This window comes from Mastigoproctus giganteus, chromosome 2 (assembly GCF_048544385.1).
Source record: "Mastigoproctus giganteus isolate SK-2022 chromosome 2, ASM4854438v1, whole genome shotgun sequence".
NCBI classification, from domain to species: domain Eukaryota; kingdom Metazoa; phylum Arthropoda; class Arachnida; order Uropygi; family Thelyphonidae; genus Mastigoproctus; species Mastigoproctus giganteus.
The window spans coordinates 244,448,301-244,469,940 of NC_143576.1; the positions used below are offsets into that span (position 1 = coordinate 244,448,301).

The 21,640-nt window shown below is 40.8% G+C and overlaps 1 protein-coding gene across 7 annotated transcripts in view; it reads right to left on the reverse strand.

Annotated features, from left to right (window-relative positions):
• The window catches only part of LOC150090338 (forkhead box protein P4-like), a 482,373-nt gene that overhangs the window by 242,742 nt on the left and 217,991 nt on the right, over positions 1 to 21,640 (reverse strand). For all 7 annotated transcript variants that reach the window (XM_090389816.1, XM_090389817.1, XM_090389811.1 and 4 more), the window contains one exon: positions 8,840 to 8,968. In XM_090389816.1, coding sequence (XP_090245942.1) covers positions 8,840 to 8,947 — 108 coding nt within the window. In that variant the 5' untranslated portion in view covers positions 8,948 to 8,968. The remainder of the gene's footprint in view (positions 1 to 8,839; positions 8,969 to 21,640) is intronic.

Genomic DNA, 21,640 nt, shown 5'->3' on the forward strand with positions numbered 1-21,640 from the left:
CACACAAACAACAAGACAGTAGACAGGGCTGCAGAACGAAGGTCACACGTGAAGCGACACAAAACAACTTTTGTTATTGATAAAAGAGAGCGGCAATAAAAACGAACATAAAAACTTGGGACACAAAGGAACTCATTACTATGAACAGTCCAGTAAATAAGACTGGAATCGGATGGAAAGAAACAAATAATGAGGACAAAAACACGTTCTTAGGTGAGCAGGTGACTTAACTGCGAGTACATCCAATACGACTTGGTTGTTCGTTATTGTACGGTTTTAGGCACATCGGCAACTTAGGCAATATTCAACCTGTGCATTGTGTCTGCAAATTGCGTGTTTTGTGGTCGATTTGCTGTTTGCTGGAGGAAAAAACCATGCCGCCCTCGCTTAAGACAGATTAACTCAGCCACGTTGTGAAAAAGATCCATAAAAATCCCTCGTGTCATTGAAGGGATTCGAACTCAGGTCTTTTCCACCAGGTGTGGAGAGGACCACGATTATACCAACTGTTCTACCCATGAGGGCCCAATACGACTTCATTCATTGCCTTGTAATCACTCCTTAGTTACCCAAAACATCAGTGAAATGATTGTTGTCAAACTACCTCCAGCACCGCAAGATCAGGTGAAAAGTAGGTTGCAAACAGCATCTCTTAGATAACAGGAATCTAGCAACCACCAAGGCCTACTTATATAGCTATTTTGAAAGATTCTCTCTTGAGATGGACATAAGAAATAATGTCAAATTATTTTTCAAGGAGTAAGATGCTCAGATGGATTACGAATATCATTGCAGTTCATTCCACGGATATCTGTGGGTTGAAATGCCAAGGCATATACGACAGAGGAATCATTTGTCCACGTTTCTCTAAGAATTGAGGACAGTATAGGAAAATGAATGGTACAATATTCTTCGTGTCACTTTTGAACACCTTGTTGACTCTTTGCCAAAAATCGCTATTAGCTCGTTGGGTGGTGTATTGTACGGTTTTAGACATATCAAAAACTTAGGCCATATTGCACCGTATATATGTCTATAAATTGGGTCTGTTCTGTGGTTGATTTGCTGGACGAAAAACCACGCAACCCTCACCTGAGACAGACTAATTCATCCATGTTAAAAGCTCATAAAAATTCATCACGTCATTGAGTAAATTCGGTCTCAGTACTTTACCACCCATATAAGTAGGAGGGCAATTATATCCACTGTGCTACTCGCGAGGGCTCTGACTAAGGTCTATTAAGCTTTCAGAGGGGACAGTAAAATGAATGAAGGCAAAATTTAAGGTTATAAATGATTCCGAATTAGTGGACAAATCGATGACGGGAGTAATTTTTATGGGCCTTTTTCACAACGTGTCTGAGTTTGTCGATCTCAGGCGAGGGTAGCGTGGTTTTTCATCCAGCAAACAGAAAATCGACCTCAGAACACACGCAATTTACAGACAATATACAAGGATCAACGTGGCCTTAGTTGCTTATGCTCCTAAAACTCAATAACAACTTTTAGCCAGCGAGTGGTTAATTATTGGAAGAAGTTACCTCCGTGGCTAGTTGAGGGGGGCAGCAACAAAAAGTTAGGGCTTTCTTAAATCGTATGGTTAAGAGTGACTCTGTACATCGAATTATTCATCCATCTGGGCTCGATTGAGCGAACATCAGCATCCAGGATATGTTTTCTAATGACTATTAGCTTCATGGTCCTTTTTCATCCCAAGACAGTCTTTACAATTGGGAAGAGTGAATCTGTTTTGAGGTATGCTGCTATTTGGACAAGTACGGTAATCTATCTTCTGTCTCTTCCATGTAAACCAATAGCCACCTAATTGATAACCAAGTTTAAATCGGCCACGGTCGTTCAAAAAAGACAGAAGAGGAAAACTGCTCGTCAATTGTGACGCGCTGATATCAGTTGGAAATAAAGCGGTGCGGACATTATGATGCAAATGACTTCCCCGAAGATGCGGACGACAGGAAAGAGAAATTGACAATATTTGACGTCACGTGCTACGACGTAGCGCAAACAGCTCGCGCAGTAAGCTCGGGTGGCAGGGGCCAGTTCACCCGATTGCCCGTTACGTAAGTCGTCAACAAATGCGTCGCAACGGAGCAAGATTCAATCAACAACGATGAGCGGAACACGTCTGCGCTTGGCGCACGTGCTGTTATTAGGGGTAGAGAAGAAATCAAACGATTCCCGGACACGTAAACAAGCTTTTGTTCACTCCGAAATAAGAGTGATCTTCGAAAACCGCCAAGTCCCAGTCAATCAAGAACGAGACGTCTTTTCTTCGCTTTCTCTCCATTAAGCCTCCACCATAGTGGCGCGCCAGAAATTTGATAATTAAACTCGCATTGAATAGATGTTTACTGGGATTCATGTCAGTCACGTAATTAAAGAGTAGAGGCACCATTTAAATCGCCTGCATCCTACGGTTCGCACTAATCTTTTCAGGTGAGCGCGTGCGAAACTTTCCAAGAAAAACATCCCCAGCGAGTCTCAACTACGTGTGTGTGTGTGTGGGGTTAAAAGACAGAAGCAAAGAAAGATGCAGACAGAGAAACAAGAAAGACCAAAACAAAATATCAGACTTATCATCACCAAAATTGAATATATTAAGATTTGCGAGAGAGAGAGAGAGAGAGAGAGAGAGAGAGAGAGAGAGAGAAATACAGATAAAGGAAGAGCGAGGAAGATAAAAATGAGAGATAGAGAGAAATATTCGGAAAATGAGAATGATAGAAAGAAAAAGACGGCGAGATAAAAACAAAGAGAGAGAGAGAAATACACGGATAAAGGCAAAGATATAAAAGAGAAAGAGAGAGAGAGGGAAACAAGCAGAAATACACAAAGGAATATAGATAGAGGGAGAAAAAATAAAGATCCAAAAAAATGAGAAGGAAAGAGAGAAAGACAAAGAACAATATAGACAGATAAAATGAGAGAGAGAGAGAGAAATAAGGAGAAATACACAAAGGAATATAGATAGAGAGAGAAAAATGAGGAGGAAAGAGAGAAAGAAAAAGAATAATACAGACAGAAAAAAAAGAGGGGCAAAAAGACAGTTAAAATGAGAGAGAGAGAGAGAGAGAGAGAGAGAGAGAGAGAGAGAGAGAGAGAGAGAGGGGGGGAGAGAAACTAGGAGAAATACACAAAGGAATATAGATAGAGAGGGAAAAAATAAAGATCCAAAAAATGAGACGGAAAGAGAGAAAGACAAGAAACAATATAGACAGAAAAAATGAGGAGCAGAAAGACAGATAAAGAGAGAGAGAGAGAGAGAGAGAGAGAGAGAGAGAGAGAGAGAGAGAGAGAGAGAGAGAGAGAGAGAAATACACAAAGGAACAGAGATAGAGAGAGAAAACTAAAGATCTAGAAAACAGAAGAAAAGACAGAAAGAAAAAGAATAATACAGACATTAAAAAATGAGGAGCAGAAAGACAGATAAAATGAGAGAGAGAAACAAAAAGAAATACACAAAGGAACATATATACAGAGAGAAAAATAAAGATCCAGAAAAATGAGAAGGAAAGAGAGAAAGACAAAGAACAATATAGACAGAAAAAATGAGGGGCAGAAAGACAGATAAAATGAGAGAGAGAAAGAAATAAGGAGAAATACACAAAGGAATATAGATAGAGAGAGAAAAATGAGGAGGAAAGAGAGAAAGAAAAAGAATAATACAGACAGAAAAAAAAGAGGGGCAAAAAGACAGTTAAAATGAGAGAGAGAGAAACTAGGAGAAATACACAAAGGAATATAGATAGAGAGGGGAAAAATAAAGATCCAAAAAATGAGACGGAAAGAGAGAAAGACAAGAAACAATATAGACAGAAAAAATGAGGAGCAGAAAGACAGATAAAGAGGGAGAGAGAGAAATACACAAAGGAACAGAGATAGAGAGAGAAAACTAAAGATCTAGAAAACAGAAGAAAAGACAGAAAGAAAAATAATGCAGACCAAAAAAAATGACGAGCAGAAAGACAGATATATATACAGTATATATAGAGAGAGAGAAATACACAAAGGAACAGAGAAAACTAGAGATCCAGAAAAGAGAAGAAAAGACAGAAAGAAAAAGAATAATACAGACATTAAAAAATGAGGAGCAGAAAGACAGATAAAATGAGAGAGAGAAACAAAAATAAATACACAAAGGAACATATATACAGAGAGAAAAATAAAGATCCAGAAAAATGAGAAGGAAAGAGAGAAAGACAAAAAAATAATATAGAGAGAAAAAATGAGGAGCACAAAGACAGATAAAATGAGAGAGAGAAACAAAGAGAAATACACAAAATAGCGAAAAAGACAAAGAATAATACAAACAGAAGAAATGAGGGGCAGAACGAAAAAATGAGAGAGAGAAAAACGAAGAGAAATATACAAAGGAACAGAGATAGAGAGAAAACTAGAGATCCAGAAAAGAGAAGAAAAGACAGAAATAAAAAATGAAAGGCAGAAAGACAAATAAAATGAGAGAGAGAAACAAAGGGAAATACACAAAGGACCATATACATGTATAGAGAGAGAAAAATTTAATCTAGAAAAATGAGAAAGAAAAAGAGAGAAAGAAAAAGAATGACACAGAGAGAAAAAATGAGGAGCACAGAGACATAAAATGAGAGAGAGAGAGAGATAAAAACACATACATACAACAGGCTGAAAGAATGTGAGAGAAGAAATGAGAGAAAAATAAAGGGAATAAGAGAGTGAAAATAAGAGACAAATAAAGAGAATGGAGAGTGAAAATGAGACAAATAAAAGGAAGAGAGAGAAAGAATAAAATAGGTAGGCAGAAAGAATGATACAGAGATGCACTGAAAGAATAAAGAGACGGAAAGAATGGGAGGGACGGTGGGAGAGAGAAAATGAAAAAAGTGACACCTCATCAGGTGATGTTGTGCGATCGAAGACCACAGCAGAAAATTTATATTAATGACAACAAACTACTAAGACCTAATTAAAGGGCTTTTTAGCAAAGTGGTCAAGCAAAACGGTACAAAGTGCACGCACTTTCAATGACCGTGGTTCAAGACATGTGGCTACTAAATACTATTAATGCTCTTGTATTTTCTCTATTTTGTGAACTCCTCTGACCTCATGTGGTCATCCCGGAGTATAAAAACAATTCATTTAAATAATTACACACAACAATTGAGGAGCAGAAACCATATTTTAATCAACATGGCGTTTCGAAGATAATTACCCATCATTTTTTGCACTCAGAGCGTCTAATGTGCAGCAGCAATTACAGTATTTAAATAAATAAAAACCACACTGTGGTCTCACGTGATCACTGAAAGACCATGTGCATAAGATGCAGGAAATTTGTGTCCTGCATCTTGTGGACATCAAGAGTTACGCATTTAATGTCGCCAAGCCAGCAACAAAGTGCAAAGGCTAACAGGTGGATGACGAAACGCTGATTCGTGATCCAGGCTCAACAGTGGTCGCGCTTTTAATGCGATGCGAAGATAAGACAGTTGGTTCTACCATCTTGCTGATTAACACTAACTCCAGTGATTCGCCAAATTTCGAGGCCCTAGCCATCACACTGCTCAGAAACGCACCCACAATAGATATCTGCATATCCCCCTTGTACCCACAATTGATATCACTACTGAGGCGGCCGACTAGAAAGAGACAACCTTCACTCCTCAGCTCACCATATCCTCATCGGGGATTTCAATTTCACTCCACAGTTCACAGTCCACAGGAACGTTCTTGTTGAATACCTGAAGTCAGCAAATATACAGCTAATCGATCATTGCCCTTGAAGAAAAAACCATCTTGGCTTGCTATTTTCCTCCTTAACATGTATGGTTGAAGAACCACCTGAGACGCATTAAAAATCGGATCACCAACCAATCCGTGCAATATTAATTATAACTGCTCGGGGACCACTTGCCTGAAAACACGTCCAAACCTCCGCCATCGTCAGCCCAGGTTCCTTAACAGCTAAAAATGACTGAAGCTGCCACCCTTATACCTTGGCATGTGCTTGAAACGCGTGACGTCTCGCTTGCTGTAACTCTATTAGTAAACTGGGTAAACACCATTGCACAATATGCCGCATCAAAAAGATAAGGGTCTCGTCTCACTCCAAAGTCTGGTGGAATCCAGAAGTACGCATGGCTTTTCTATTAAAGCAGCAGCTGCACCAGATTTGGAAAAGTACCCGACAGGTTTCCGACCGTATATCTTGTTCAAGACACGAGTGCAATTTAATAGGGAGAATTCAAGAGCAATAACAGCACACCTTGGGGCCCAACTTCAAAAAGGGAAAATTCCATACTACTTCAGATCCCATAGCCAGTTGGACCCATCTCAATGGTAGATCATATCACTAGATTCAATATGCCCGCAGGACAGCCAACCCCTCTTCTATGTCCTGACCATGAATTACAACAAGACATCCTACATCCCATCACCATCTCTACACACCAGCTGATAGCAGCGATAAATTCGCTTCCAGAGACTGCAACCTCTGGGCAGAGTGCCACAATTCATGATAAAATGCCTCAGCCCTTTCATCCTTCAACCGCTCAGGACCATCTTCAATAGGATTCTGACTACAAGAATGTTTCGTAAAGCCTGGAATAACTACCTTGTCAGACCACATCCAAAAGTTCGAAACCTCACTCTACTTAAGCACTTTCGGCCGATATCTAACCCCTCAAAGCTTCTAAAAATCTTGTAAAAATTATGCTGTGCACCTTAATGAATTGCATTCTTCGAGATAAGTCACCACAGATCCACTACGCCATCCGAAATCGGTCCATAGCGACAAACCTCCTTGCAATCATAGCTACTATATTGTCTGCTTTTGAACAGCACGAGGAACCCACTATCATGTACCTAGACATTGAAGCTGCCTTTGACGCCATCGTGTCGGGTCTCCTCTGGTTACTTGAAACCCACTATCTAATCCGAAGCAATATCCTCTGGTTCACAGCATCACTTCTCCACGACAGGGTATTTCAGATGGACGATCGCACAAGAAGGCGATCACTGCTGGTGTTGTTCCACATGAAGGAGTCCTAACTGGATTGTTATTTACAGCCATCATCGCCCCTCTTGTCCTTAACAATGAAAAAATCATCACGTTTGCAGACGATATAAAAATTCTAGCGCTTACTGCTCCCAACCTGACCCTCAATCAATTCGCAAAAAACAAAACTAATGGTGTTTTCCTGAAACCAACCCCTACAGTATTAGCCAAAAAACCCTTAATTGAATTGAAATATCTGCCACTCCTACCCACCCAGATTTTGGAATAGTATTCGACCCAAAACATCGGTTTTATGCTCATGTAGACAAGTTCACGTCCAGAGCAGCTTCTCTTCGATGGGCAGCTAAACAACAATTAATCCATGTTAAGGATCCTCAAATAATGGTCACAGACCAAATCTCAACAGTGTCCATTTGGAATTCGTGTTACTGGAGAATACCCATGCCAGAACTTCGGTCAAACCAGATGCTCTGCTCGAAACATCGGAGACTTCATATCTCGGATCGCTTCCTCCCAAATCAAATGCTAACGGAAGTACAGTACCTCGATGCCGACCTGAATAAGTTTTGCACCAGTGAAGTCTTAGAAGCACACTCGAATCTCAGAAGCCATTTTTTAAATATGTATTTTTATATCGTTGTGTACATAATTAATCATTGAATTGTGATGTGAGCCCCTAGCCATGACGGGACAGTTGCAACTTTACTTATTTATCTACAGTGTATTCATCTAGTCGCAATAAAGGTTTTAAGAGATTTTCTCTCTTTCTCGCTCTGTTATATACACGAATCTTGACTTACTACTATTTGCTTATTATATTAATCACAACAGAGACCTCAAAATACGCGTTATACTTGAACTATTAATAACATTCAGGAAGAAAAGTAAAGTGCATTACGAAAGTGTTTCATAGTATACCACGACTGTTTAATTTATTAAATCGTAGGGCGAGCCTGGAATATTTGTTACATTTCATATACAGTGATTACAAAATGTGGAGTAGTCGTGGGGCATGCGCAGTAAGCGAAAATAATTATTTTTATTTGTTATTAGTTATTCAATTAGCAATTAAATGGTAATTAGTTATTTACATTTGACTTCTATTAATGATATAAAAGGAAAAGAGAGAGAGTTAGAGAGATAAATGGAAAGAGAAACAGAGAACGGATATTAAGAGATATATTTGAAGAGAATGAGAGAGAAAACACGAGCAGAAAGAGACCAAAAGTCATAGAAAACAGATAAAATAACCGATGAAATTGAAGCTGGCGAAGTAGTGAGTGAGTGAAGGAGGGAGCAGAAAACAGAGTGGCCAAACGATCCCTTAAAATGTCTTTTGCCAACGCCACCATTTGATTTTTACATGCCGGTGACGCGACAATTTCACAGTGGCGTCTGCTCCAGCGCGAGGGTGCCAAACGGTCTTCGAATTGAAACGACAGAAGTTTTAATGTCGCGTCCCAGTTAAGTGCGTCCTGAAATGCGCATCACGGGCGACCACGAGCCAACAGCGGTTCCGTTTCCTGGCGTGTACAAAGAGCGGCGAACACATTAAGGCTCTAATTCGCCTCCTTGTACCTGTGAGGTGTTCATAACGACTCATCAACAGTCTAATAGGGTCGTCTGTCTCTTTCTTTCTCTTTGTCAAAGATGCAGACGAAGACGCAATACTGCCAAAAAAAGGAGCGTCCAAACTGGGGTGGACTCGCGCGTCATCCGACACCTCCTTATCTACGCAAAGTGAGTCGTACTGGCAAAGTGGCGATAAGAACGGCGATATTTACCAATAGCGGCTACGCAGACGACATCTTACGAGGCACCTACCTGAGGCTCTCCATCTTCCACGTCCCCATTTGGAGTGTCTGTCGAGCGTGGAGTTTGGTTGGTGGACAAATTAATAGCGACTTCTCCGTCTTCCTCATGGTCCATCATGCCATGATCCTGGGGTTGAGGCTGCAAAGAAACAAAATCGCAATTAGAGAAATTACGACGGTTCGCTAACGCGGGGATGGGGAGGGGGAGGGGATTTTTAGCGGTCATTGTTGTTCGCGTGTCTCCATGGCAACTGGTGTACGAAGATTTTTGCGCGTTGTTACACAATTCGGCGAAAACTTTTATCGGCCATTGTTGTTGTGGCGTTGCCATGGAAACAAATGCGCGCAGATTTCGACGCGAGACATCTTCGGATTTCATTTGTACGGAGGATTCGTCGGCCACGGACTTTTATTCGCGCCAATAAGTGCTCGGAATAAAATGGCGAAAAAGAAAACGAACCAGAAAGTTCGCACAACAGCCTCGATCGCCGCCGCATACACCGAAGGTCATGGCGACCCACGTGCTTCCGAGAAAGAGCAATAATTGATTATACAGATACCGTTTTCGGCGCAACATGGTGGGCGCGGACAAAGCTCGGGGCGTAACGACAAACGGCTAACAAAAAAAAAAAAAAAAAATGGAGAACGAACGCGTATGTGGAAGGCGAGTAATTGTAACCCTGCGGAACCGAAAAAAAGTTCCCGGAACTGGCGATATGAATCGTGCATTCATCCGGGCACGTGAACCGATAGATGAGTTAACTGGCAATACCTGTGCACTCGGGCAAGAAACGCCCCCTGCTGGCAGTTCTCTTCTCCTCGTTCCCTGAAAAGCGTATAGAAAAATAGGAGGAGGGAATGAGAGACAGATAAGGGAAGAAAAAGAAGGAAGAGAGAGAAAGAGAGAGACGGAAGGACAGAGAGGGGAAGAAGGAATTAGAAAAGCAGTAAGAGAAAAACAGAAATCGGGGGGAGAGAGAGAGAGAGAGAGAGAGAGGATAGGGATATATAGAAGGAGATAGAATGATGTTTGTTTGGGTTTTATTGGCGCATTAAGATGGAGATAGAGAGGAGAGAAAATGAGAGAGAGAGAGTACGGGGAAATCGGAAGCGCAATAAGGGAAAAAACAAGAATCACAGAGAGAGAAAGACTCATAGAGAGCGAGAGAAAGAGACAGAGTAAACGATAGAGAAAGTAACAGACACTTAGAAAGAGAGACTCAGAGAGAGCGACAGAGAGAGAGAGACTCAAAAGAAAGAAAGACTCAGAAAGAACGACAGAGGGAGAGACAGAAGAAAGAAAGACAGAGAGAACGACAGATAGAGACAGAAGAAAGAAAGACAGAGAGAGAGACTCAGAGAGAAACACTCAGAGAGAGAGAGAAAAACACTCAGAGCGAGAGAGACAGACAGACAGAAAAACACTCGAGACTCAGAGAGAGAGAGAGAGAGAGAGAGAGAGAGAGAAAAACATTCAGAGAGAGAGACAGAGAAAGACAGAGAGATATAAAAACACTCAAAGAGACTCAGAGACAGAAAGACAGAAAAACACTCAAGACTCAGAGAGAGAGAGAGACAGACAGACAGATGTTGTTGTTATTTGGTTTTTAGGAGCATTAGCAACTAAGGCCATATTGCTCCGGGGGTATGCGGTGGTCATTCCCTGACCTTTCCGCATCCTCCGTATTTGGTGGTGACGGGCTCGAACCCCGGTATAATCAAGAAGCGTATGATACGCACTGCTGCTCCTGCCCACCTGGCTACGGAGGCGCCAGACAGACAGACAGACAGGGAGAGAGAGAAAGAAAGACAGACAGACAGAGAGAGAAAGAAAAACACTCAGACTCAGAGAGGAACACTTAAATAGATCACTTAAATAGAACACTTAAACAGAAAAAAACTCAGACTCAGAGAGAGACAGAAAAACACTCAAAGAGACTCAGAGAGAGAGATAGACAGAAAAACATTCGAGACTCAGAGAGAGATAGACAGACAGAGACTCAGAGAGAGAAAGAAAAACACTCAGAGAGGAACACTTAAAGAGATTCAGAGAGAGTGACAGAAAAACACTCAGAAAGAGACTCCGAGAGAGAAAGAGAGATGGGGATTCAGGAAACCATTATTATTATTATTAGAGAGAGATTGTGGGCGCATCAGCTACTTTGATCTTAGTATGCTTCTTCTTATTACTGCGTGTTCTTTGTACAACTCTCTTAACGGGCCCATATACACTACACTCTCAAAAAGTAACCGAACACCTTCTATGCGTACAAAATTTGATGCAGTGTCCGCCCAACTTCGCTTTTAATTACAACTGCACCCTTTTCGACAGACGCCGAACTAATTTTTGATAACAGGACGGCGGGGTCTTGGTCCATCCCTCCTACAACACAACAATCAATTGGGCTGACAACCGCAGATGTGTAGCGTGGCACGAAACCGACGTGCCACTTCTCCCACAGGTCGAGGCTGTGGGCCGGCTGATGAAGCGTACCTTTACGTACCCACGCCTTAAAAGCAATCGCTACAAGCTGCGCAGTACAAGCTGCACTCTCATACTGCGTCAGAATGCACGAAGAGCAGAATTGTGTTCAGTGTCAATGTACCGCGCGGTATTCATTGTCCCAGGAAAGACGACCAATGGTCAACCCCCAACAGTGACATTACCATTGCCACACCTAACAGTTAGGAAGACTCACATTGGTAATATTAGTTCTAGTGGCCTTTCTCAACTTCCGGTTACTTTTATACATATTGCTGGCACGTCTACTATGGTTTATGTTTTCTATCCCTTAGGGAAGGTATCCGCATACTTTTGGCCATATAGTGTACACAGTCTCGAAGTTAAAAAACTCCACAATAAATCACGGCATAATCACACTCTGCGTGCCAAAGATTGGATAACAGTTCCGAGTACAGAACTGTTATCCAATTATGTGACGAATTCCTTCAGTTTTACATAACAGTTCCTATTACAGGAACTGTTATCCAACTGTTACGAATTCCTTCAGTTTTACCGTACCATCCCATCGTGGAGAGAAAGTGAAAAATGGATAGACAGATAGTGGCGCTTTCTGCAAACGCCGAATGCACGGACAGGAAGAGTGACAACATCATTAGGGCCGGTGATCTCGGTAAACAGGGCCGCGTATACGTGAGGGCTCCTTTGATTGACTGAATGAAAGCTGCACTCCACCTTCTCGTCATCTGACCTTGCGTTCCCTGTTATTAGGGAAAATTTTCACTTAAACTCGCAATGCCATCTTGGCTGTGACCTCCTTCTCCAGACAATATTTCTTCTCATTATTGTTATTAAACATTCACGACTCTGGCCTCGATCTAATGACAGTGATCCTCCACGAGCATCCTATCATTAAAAGAAAGCAGCGCTCTTTGAGCCCAGGGAGGGCTTATTAACTCTACATTTCCAAGAACTGTTATTGTTTGACACAACCACGAGGTACGGCCTTCCCCAATCAGTTAGAAGCCGGGCCGAATCTTTTTTAATCAGGTTTATAGCTACGCGGGCTATTATGTGATCAGTTACAACTCCGAAAGGCACCATGACAACACCATCACTAACAGCGTTCATTATTATCACGTACCGTCCGAATACAAGCACGTCCCTTTGTTCAAGCCCTCAGTGTTAGGTTCACATAGCTGGCTAGTAACTTGGTTGCCGATCAAAGGGCCAGGGAAGAAACGATTTCACCGCTAACGTACAATACCAATCTGGTGAAGGGGGGCACTTGATGACATTACATGCAAGTTTGCCCTTGTTTTTGGCCATCTTCCGGTGCTTAACCGAAATTGTGCTTAATGTTTACTAGGTACGTCACGTGGTGGAAAAACTATGGCTTACGTAAATGATTATCACTAAACAATTGGCCAAATAATAAAGGAAATACACTCGTGATCCAAAATATTATGACCACATATTTAATAATGTGCATGGCTGCCTTTCCTCGCAATAATCGCTTGCACCCGGCGTGACATCGATTCAGCAGACGGCGAAGATGTCCTCGGATATTCTGAACCAGCTGGATAGAAGGACATCCTGGAGTTCGGGATGTCCTTCTATCCAGCGAGGTACTGGGATGGACTGGAGAGTGCTGCATTATACCGCTTCCCACAAATGCTCGTTTGGAATGATGTCGTGAGAATTTGGTGGCAAGGGAGCATACGAATGCTCGGACATGATCCTCGAACCATTCCTGCACAATTCAGACCTTTGACACAGGCGTGGTCTTGTTGAAAGAATCCAGTGCCATCTGGATATATGGTCAGCATGTAAAACTTGGCCCTAAATAATGTCGAGGTAGATTCTGAAATGAGGGTGTGTTTAACGGACATGAGGTGACTTATTGAACCATGGTTGGACTAAAACACGGTTTTACTCCAACCGTACAGTCTGGTTCTATCTGTTCATCTGCTCGACGTCAAAAGACCAGATTACTCTTTTCCAATCGTCCAATGTCCAGGAACAGTGCCCCAGTGCCCACTGCAGGCAGAGAATCTATGACTGTCGGTCAGCACGGGAACATGCACAGATCGCCTACTCCGTAAGTCTATCCAATGCACGGTGGTTGTAGTCTGCCGTTAATTGAGGGATTCTGAGCCTTCTGTTGTCCTGGACAGCACGTGCCAACCGCTGTTCACCTCGAATGTCAACCAACGGTGGACTTCCCGTCCTGGCAAGTTGGGTGGTTGTGCATCTCAGCAATGTCTACGTCGTTGCTGAGATGCTGGCCCCGGTTTTTCTAGGGTTGCAAAAATATCCTGTTCATATACCGTCAGGTGTTTCCCATTCCCCATTGCACAGCTTCGTACTGACGAACTGATAGGTACTACCCTTACCCTCACTATATATTCTTAGCCAGTCGGTTACATCACTCCTAGGTGCTGTGGGACACGTCCACTGGTGAATTTAACAGCTTCCCTTGGATACTTTTTTTTAATATCATTTATGATAAGCAGGAAGAGGTCAACTTGAGTCCACATCATAAAGATTAATAATTCCACGCTTTCCTTTCAATAAAAAAAAAAAACACATGTCCAGCCATAAAGACATATCGGAGCCTTCACTACAGGAGAAAATGTCCAAAATCTCATCGGAATTGTTGCCATAATTGGCGTTACAGGTTGCAGTGGCATTTTGCCATCGATGCTACTCTACTGTCACAACACTGAGCAGAGGTAGTGATAGTTAAATCTTCAAGTTGGTGTATAAATCAACTTTTTCATCCACCCTCATAGATTGGAAATAAATCATTCAAAATCAGGGCCAGTCCCGAAATTCAGCCATTCCTCGATCAAAAAAAAATTAAATTCTGGATCGACTCAGCCCTTCTTGCACCGACTTAAGAATTTGGGATTCGAATTTGATGCCCTTTTTAATCAAGTGGCCCAGGTGAATCCCTCTTCGGACCAACACAGATCAAAACAATGAAGGCTCTTCTTTCCGCGACGCCCTTTCAAATGGGGTAGTGGGTTGAATCCTCTACAATGGCCTTGTTCAAAATACTCCACCAATAATAGAATTCAATTCTTCTTGGAAGGATGCAACCACTCTACCGACAACCCCGTTATACCCGAATTCGTTTCGTAACGTCCGACCGAAACGCACGTGTCTAACTCTAAACGCGTGTTTACCGTAACGAGGGCTTTGTCCTCTGTAGCGACAAGTGACGCCCACCAACTGACGCGAGATTATTGCACACGGACTGGCAGTGGATGTTTACGTTTAAATTCTCAACCAATATGGAAGTCACATGATCGTGGTGTCTGCTAACTCAATGGTAACAGTAAAGGGATGCTGCAGATAAAAAAACAGAGCTGTTCCATCAAAAACCATCCAGGATAAAAAAGCTCCACGATGACTTGTGGTCATTTTCCCATGGTATTAAAAAAACTCCATTTTACAGACTCGATTGAAAAAAAAAACTAGGAAAGAATTAAAATTGAGGAGAGAGAGAGAAGTCTCGTTTAAATCATGAATTTGGTTAAGAAATTTGTCTTTTTAACACAAGACCCAATCACTTTTCTCACTTTTCAACTTACCAAAGATCAGAAACAGATATAAAAGCATTAACGACATTTAATCATACAATTAAAAATGTTCTCTGCCCACCGATAGATGTCGCTGCCTTTGAAGTGGTTTTGAGGAAGGATGAAAAAGAGCCAGAAATAAAAAAAATAAAAAAAAAACACAAAAGTGAAGCGTTGTATTTTAGTAGTAATTTTTTTTTTTTCAACCAGTTAATTAAGAGATGTTCAAATTGTGTAATGGACAACTCTTATGTGGTTTTTGTCTAAATTTCGGACGACTTAAAAAAAATACAAAGTCAATATTTTCCGGCGTAAAGGTTTTCCTTCTCGATGGAGAATTTTTTTGCTTATTCCTTCTTTACGGTAATGCTTTTCGCATCTTTGGAAGTCTTTTTTTTTTATTATTTTTTTCCAATTTCGCGCGTTCTCGATTTTTTTTTTTTTTTACTCGATAAAGAATCCTTTAACATTACTAATGTACCCTAAAGCATGTAGAATGGAGTACAGGAGAATTGCTCAACACTAATGGATGATGAGTTGTGAGATGAAAATAAAATTTAATTAATATCGTATTATTAAAACACATTGAAAGCAAGTAAAACAATTGGGAGAGAAAAACGAAGAATGAAAGAAAAACTAATTCCGATCATTGGACATGCCTTCGAGGGATCTGTTTCCTCTCTGATGCATGCTCTTCTCAAAGCGATGAGTGGATGTTTAGAAGTCGGACTAAACATTCTCTCTCTCTCTCTCTCTCTCTCTCTCTCTCTCTCTCTCTCTAACAAATGCTTCGATATAATGAACGAAAGAGCGCTGGTCTCACTGCCCGCTTCTCTACTAACAAATACTTATATTTAATTTTCAGCCAGGTTGCTTCCTAAATCAACCCCTCGATTGTTTTTTTCTTTCTTTTTTTTTTTGTAGAATGCAACGTGCCACGATTTTATTTTGTGCCGTTTTTTTTAAGGTAATTAATATTTCATGCCTTTAGATACGATTTTCTTAAGGCAAAACGATATTTGTAATTAGTAATAAACAAGCCAGCTATCACCTGAAGAAATCGCTCTCTTATCTCCATAAGGGTGGGATTGTACTAGAAAACTAATTAGCTTCCGCATCTGTGTGGATGGCGAAGACACGCATCATTACTACTGGACAAATCGAAGAGTTTTCTATACGAGGATGGATGTTCGAGATTCGAATTCGATCCAAAGGTATGCTGCAGTTAATTCAGTCACACTCGACAGAACTGTTTGTTCCAATCAACCTTAAGGTGTTTTACAAATAAAATAAAAGTTCCAACACGCGAAAATTAAAACTAAAATAAAAGTATACGATGTAATAGTAGTAGTGGCATGTGATGCAAGAAAGCAAATGTATGAGCTTATGCAGCATCAGCCAAAAAAAAAAAAAATCAGACCATTCCCTCCAAATGCCTGTCCAGTTCCTCCTTGAATTTATTTAACCTATCAACTTCCACAACGACAGATGGAAGTTTGTTCCAGAAATTAACCACCCGCTGGCTAAAGGCAAATTTCCGCACATCCAATCTACATCTGTCTTTTCTTAATTCGAATTTATGCCTCCTTAGGTTCGTAATCTGAACAAGAGGAAGGAACCCAACAGAATTCAGCGTGCTCAACCCATTCAAGGCTTTATACACCTCAATCAGATCACCGCACAGGTGCCTAGTCTCCAGCCACTGCAATTTGCAGAACTTAAGCCTCTCTTGGTAAGAGGATCCCTTCATTCCCCTCACAATCCTGTTGCCCTTCTCTGTACACGCTCAAGCATATCTACATCCTTCCTAAAATGAGACCTCCAGACCTGTACGTAGTACTCAAGGCGTGGCCTGACCATTGACTTATACAGAGGGATAATCACCTCCTTTTCCCTGCTAGCAAGATTCCTATATATCATTCACAAAACACTATGACCTGCAGCCTATCTGAATTGCTCAGAAAACTTCATATCTGACTGCACAATTACTCCCAGGTCTTTTTCATTTTCTACCACCGTAAGTGTAGTACCACACAGTTGGTATGTTTCTCTGGGGTTACTTCTACCCATATGCAGTACTTTGCATTTGTCAAGGTTAAACTTCAGTTGCCACTTCTTAGCCCATCTGCCCAAATTTTCTACATCCTGTTGCAGTAGCACACTGCCATTACTGTCATTAACAACCCTGCCAACCTTTGTATCATCTGAAAACTTCGACAACAAAAATGTGCCACATTTACAATTAACCGAAGATAATGTTGGAATGCTTGTTCAGGTTGAGAACTTTCTGTTAGTGCATTAATTATTACTGCATGACAGACTATTAACTGTTAGAAACATCACCTCATCTGGAACTCATCACACCTTGAAGAATTTCCTTTTTATCTACGAGTATATTATCATCCTGAGGTTGGGATGATGGTAGCGATTCCAAACCTGCATTTCCAAATGCATAGCCGTTCCAAACTCGTAAATATTTAAAACTCGTTATTCTATTTCAAAAAACGCCTCATCTGGTATTCATACACACTCTCAGGTATTTCTTTTATATCTACGAGTATATTAGTATTAGCAATGACCACGTGGTGCAAGGACACATATGGCTTATGCTGCACCAGCCCCCCCATGACAAAATAAAAAATAAATAAAAATAAAATAATAAGAAGAAAATTAAAAAAAAAATAAATCATTAATAAGAGAAAAGGAAATAGACAACCTATGCGTTTCCCTCCTCCCGTACCTAATTATCCAACTGACCTTTGAATTTCCCCAGACTGTCAGCCTCTACCACCCATGTAGGTAACTTATTCCGGTAATTTATAACTCACTGGTTAAAATAAAACTTCCTGCAATCCAGTCTAAACAACTCCCCCCGTAACTTAAAATTATGGGCTCTAGTTCTAGAATCTTTTATAACCGTGAAAATTTCGTCCTCATTCATTTTGCTTATGCTTCTCAAAGTCTTAAACACCTTAATCAAGTGTCCTCTAAGGTACCTAGTTTCCATGCTCTGCAATCCACATATTCGAAATCTTTCCTCACATGGACGCCCTTTTGCCGATCTCATCAAGCGAGTGACCTGTCTCTGGACCCTTTCAAGAAGCACAATGTCTTTCTTTAGGTGCAGTCTCCATACTTGAACACAGTATTCCAAGTGTGGTCTAACAATAGCCTTGTATAACATTATCAACCTGTCGTTGATAATATACTGGTATCCATTCCAAAGTCATCTTTTCAAACTCGTAGATATTTAAAACATCACCTCATCTAGTAATCATTCGTACCATCAAGTATTTCCGTTTTTTCTACAAATATATTATCAAACTGTGGGTGAGAATATACTCAACCAAGATGAATAAAAAATGAGGTACCAATTCCAACCTAATTTTTCCAAACTCAAAGCTATACCAACCTTGTCTTTACAAACTCTTAAGAGATTTCAAACTGGTCTTTACAAATTCGGAGATATTATTATTATTATTTCTCTTTCGAGACACCCATAGTAATCCCCACCCCTCAAGCTCTTAACTATTCCAAACTTGTCTTTACAAACTAATGGATATTTCAAACTCGTTTTTCCAAGCATCACCTCATCAGATATTCATCCATACCTTCGAGTATTTCCTTTTTGCCTTTCCTTTCTTCCAGCGTGCGTCTTAAGATATCGTTTTCTATTCGTATTCGATTTCTATTCCTGTTCAAAGTTATCAATCATGTTAACGTCATAATCTCCTTTAAGTATTGCAGTGACGTAAGATTTTGGAGCATACTTTGTCCTTCATATAATGCTCAAAAGAGAAGTGTGATTAAGATGGGATGAGAGGAAAAGCCGAAGAAAAGTTCCTCCTCTGCCCATCCTCTTATTCTCAAAATACGTGGCCAATGATTTTCGCATAACGTTACCAAAGTGTGTGTGGGGGGGGGGGGGAGAAAGTTGGCTGGAAGATGGAGTTAGAATTTCCCGAAAGTGCGATCATTTGCAATACACTTTAGCGTTAATTGCATTTCTTATAAATAAAAAAACGGTTCCTATCACATTGGCGTATGTGAACACATACCACAGATTCATTTTAGAAGTATTGAGTTCGTGTTTTAAATATTCGTTGGATTGAAAATGCAGGAAATCATAAATTCTAAAATTATGACTATTATTCATCATCAGCCCTCCCCCTCTCTCTCTCTCACACACATACACGCACAGAGAAAGATGAGAAATACAGAGAAACTAAACCAGATCGAAAAACACAGAGAGTAAAATCAAAAGAGAGAGGAACAGAAACAAAGAAAGACCGAGAGAAGAAAAGAACGATTTTAATCAGAAAGACAAATAGAGAAATCTGGAGGTTTTCGATTAAAACAAAGAATCGACGTTGCAGAAAGTAAAATTTTTCGCATTTATAGAAATTTATGGATGCGAAGGTTTATCCAGTGATACTGCCAACGCACTGGACCAGCGTGGAAGATTATGGTCCATTTCCCTCAACATGAATCGTTGAGGAGCCTTCCATCCTGCAGTGGGTTGATAATGGCTGCACGTTACCTTTTTTGTTAACTTTTTACTGCCAACAGAAGGACAAAAATAAGGAAGGACGAGGAAAGCCGCCATCGCAGATACTGCAAGTTCTTTCTAACACGAATCTTATGCAATCCGAATGAAGAGAAGGCCTAATCCTAATCTGCTCCAGTTTTCTTGTACACACAAAAAATTTCAGAATTTATTCATCTTCTGACAAACCGGACGAGGACACTTGAAAGTGCGCACATACTGGATGCGAAAAGGACGAGGTCCGATGGGATGACCAGAAAATAAAGTTAGTAGATCGTCGACAGATCGCTGTTCAATCAATTTCCAATCAAACGGAAACATCTTTGATCAGTAACAGACCTCTGTACACGAGATATTCAAAGGTAGGAGCGTCTGTTGCCCACGTATCGTAAACAGACATGTTTCGCTACCGACGCTGGTAACCAGCAAATGCCATCAGCGGACTTTTACCCACCTATTCACTTTTACCTGAATATACTTGTGTACGAGTGCTCTGTACATATTTAGGCATTAAACTGGTTACAGCTGTAACTTAAAACAAACAAATAAATAAATAAAACTAATAATAAATAGTTAATATCGCTCGTATCTTTTCCAGCCTGTGTGGAGGAGACCAAGGAGAATCCCATGGAAGGAACCGCCGATCGTTACCATTGGCCAAAAGTGCAGCAAAAAGAAGATCACCCCCAGCAAGACAAGACAGAGTACCTGCAGAAAGTCCCATTCAGTGGTACAACTTTCCTTTCTCGTGGAAGAGATTATGTTGAGGTCTCTCTCTCTTGGAGATTATCCATATTAGCAGGAGGATGAACGCTACATCCATCCAGGTTAGAGATGAAGCCGACTGCCATCCTACCATCCCAGTTCAAAGGCATTCAAAAAGTTTAGTTTTAAGGCTCAGCCCAACACTAAAAAGGAAAACATTAAGCCAGTTCAGGGTTCATTTGGGGGTTAAAAACAGGATATCTCTCTTTCGTTCCTCATCCCTCCTTCCTCAAAAAATGGCGTCAGGTTCTTGACGTTAAAAATGAGCATCCTCGAACTTTGGTACAGCCATTCATAGAAAATGACCGATCTGTGAAATACTCTACACAATAGACTTCAAAACTTTCATGGGCTTTTCGCTCCTTGGCTGAGTTAATCGGTCTCTGGCATAGATAGCATGGTACCCCCCCCCCCCCCCGAAATTCGGATGTTTCGTCCAGCACTCAATCAGATCATTCGCCTACTGCAGGTTTTCATTTGATTATTCTAAATGAGGTAAGAGACAACTACACTAATTTTTTCTATTAAATTCTTAAAACCAGCCATAATTCCCAGATACCTAATGAGCTATGACTGGGAAGGGCTGCAAAAGAAATCGATAGAAGAAACTCGCATTGCCTTGCAGAAAAACTAAAGCAGGCGGTTATTGATGGAGCGACCAAATTAATCCAAATCTCCCTCTGCACTTCGGCATGGTTCAGTTCAAGTGCGAAAAGGGACCTTCACAAAAGATAAAAGGCGTATTTGAAGTGGAAGCGGACCTGTCGAGTACAAGCCCATATAATGTACAAAAAGAGAGCCTAATTTCCTAAGGAGTAAAAGAAAACCAATGAAATCCGTTATCTACGAGAGATTAAGGCATACGAAGAGAGTTTACAAGAAACAACATACATTGGAAAAAAAAAAAAAAAAAAAGTTCCAAGAATGGATTCAGTCGATATTTGACCATTGCGGCCATTACAAAATAATTTGGATCTTTGGAATCAAAATGAGTCGAGGTGACTTCCTTACGAACTATTAGGGTTATTAGTGAACCCCTGAAGAAAATTATCAATATCAAATGAAGCCCCGGTGGGACCAAATGATTTTCCGCAATTCTTGATGAGCACATCTCTTTGATCAGATCTTGGACGAGCCAACAAAACCAAATATTAAGGAACAATTATTTAAATGAGGCCTGTACCCAAACCGAAGAACTAGAGAGAACCTATGAACTCGAGCCGATATCCATCCGTTATAGCCTCCTAAAGTTACTTGAAAAGGCCTCACAGTCCGATCTAGCGCAGGACTGCTTTCGTCTCAGCCCCAACTCACACATTTGGCATACTATTCATGGACAGATCCATAACTAACAACTTGTCGGTTGTACACTCTGCTCAGTACTTAGCTTTTAATAGTACAGCGTAGCTGGAGATCGTCTTCCTTGATATATAAAAGCAAATATTGTGGTAT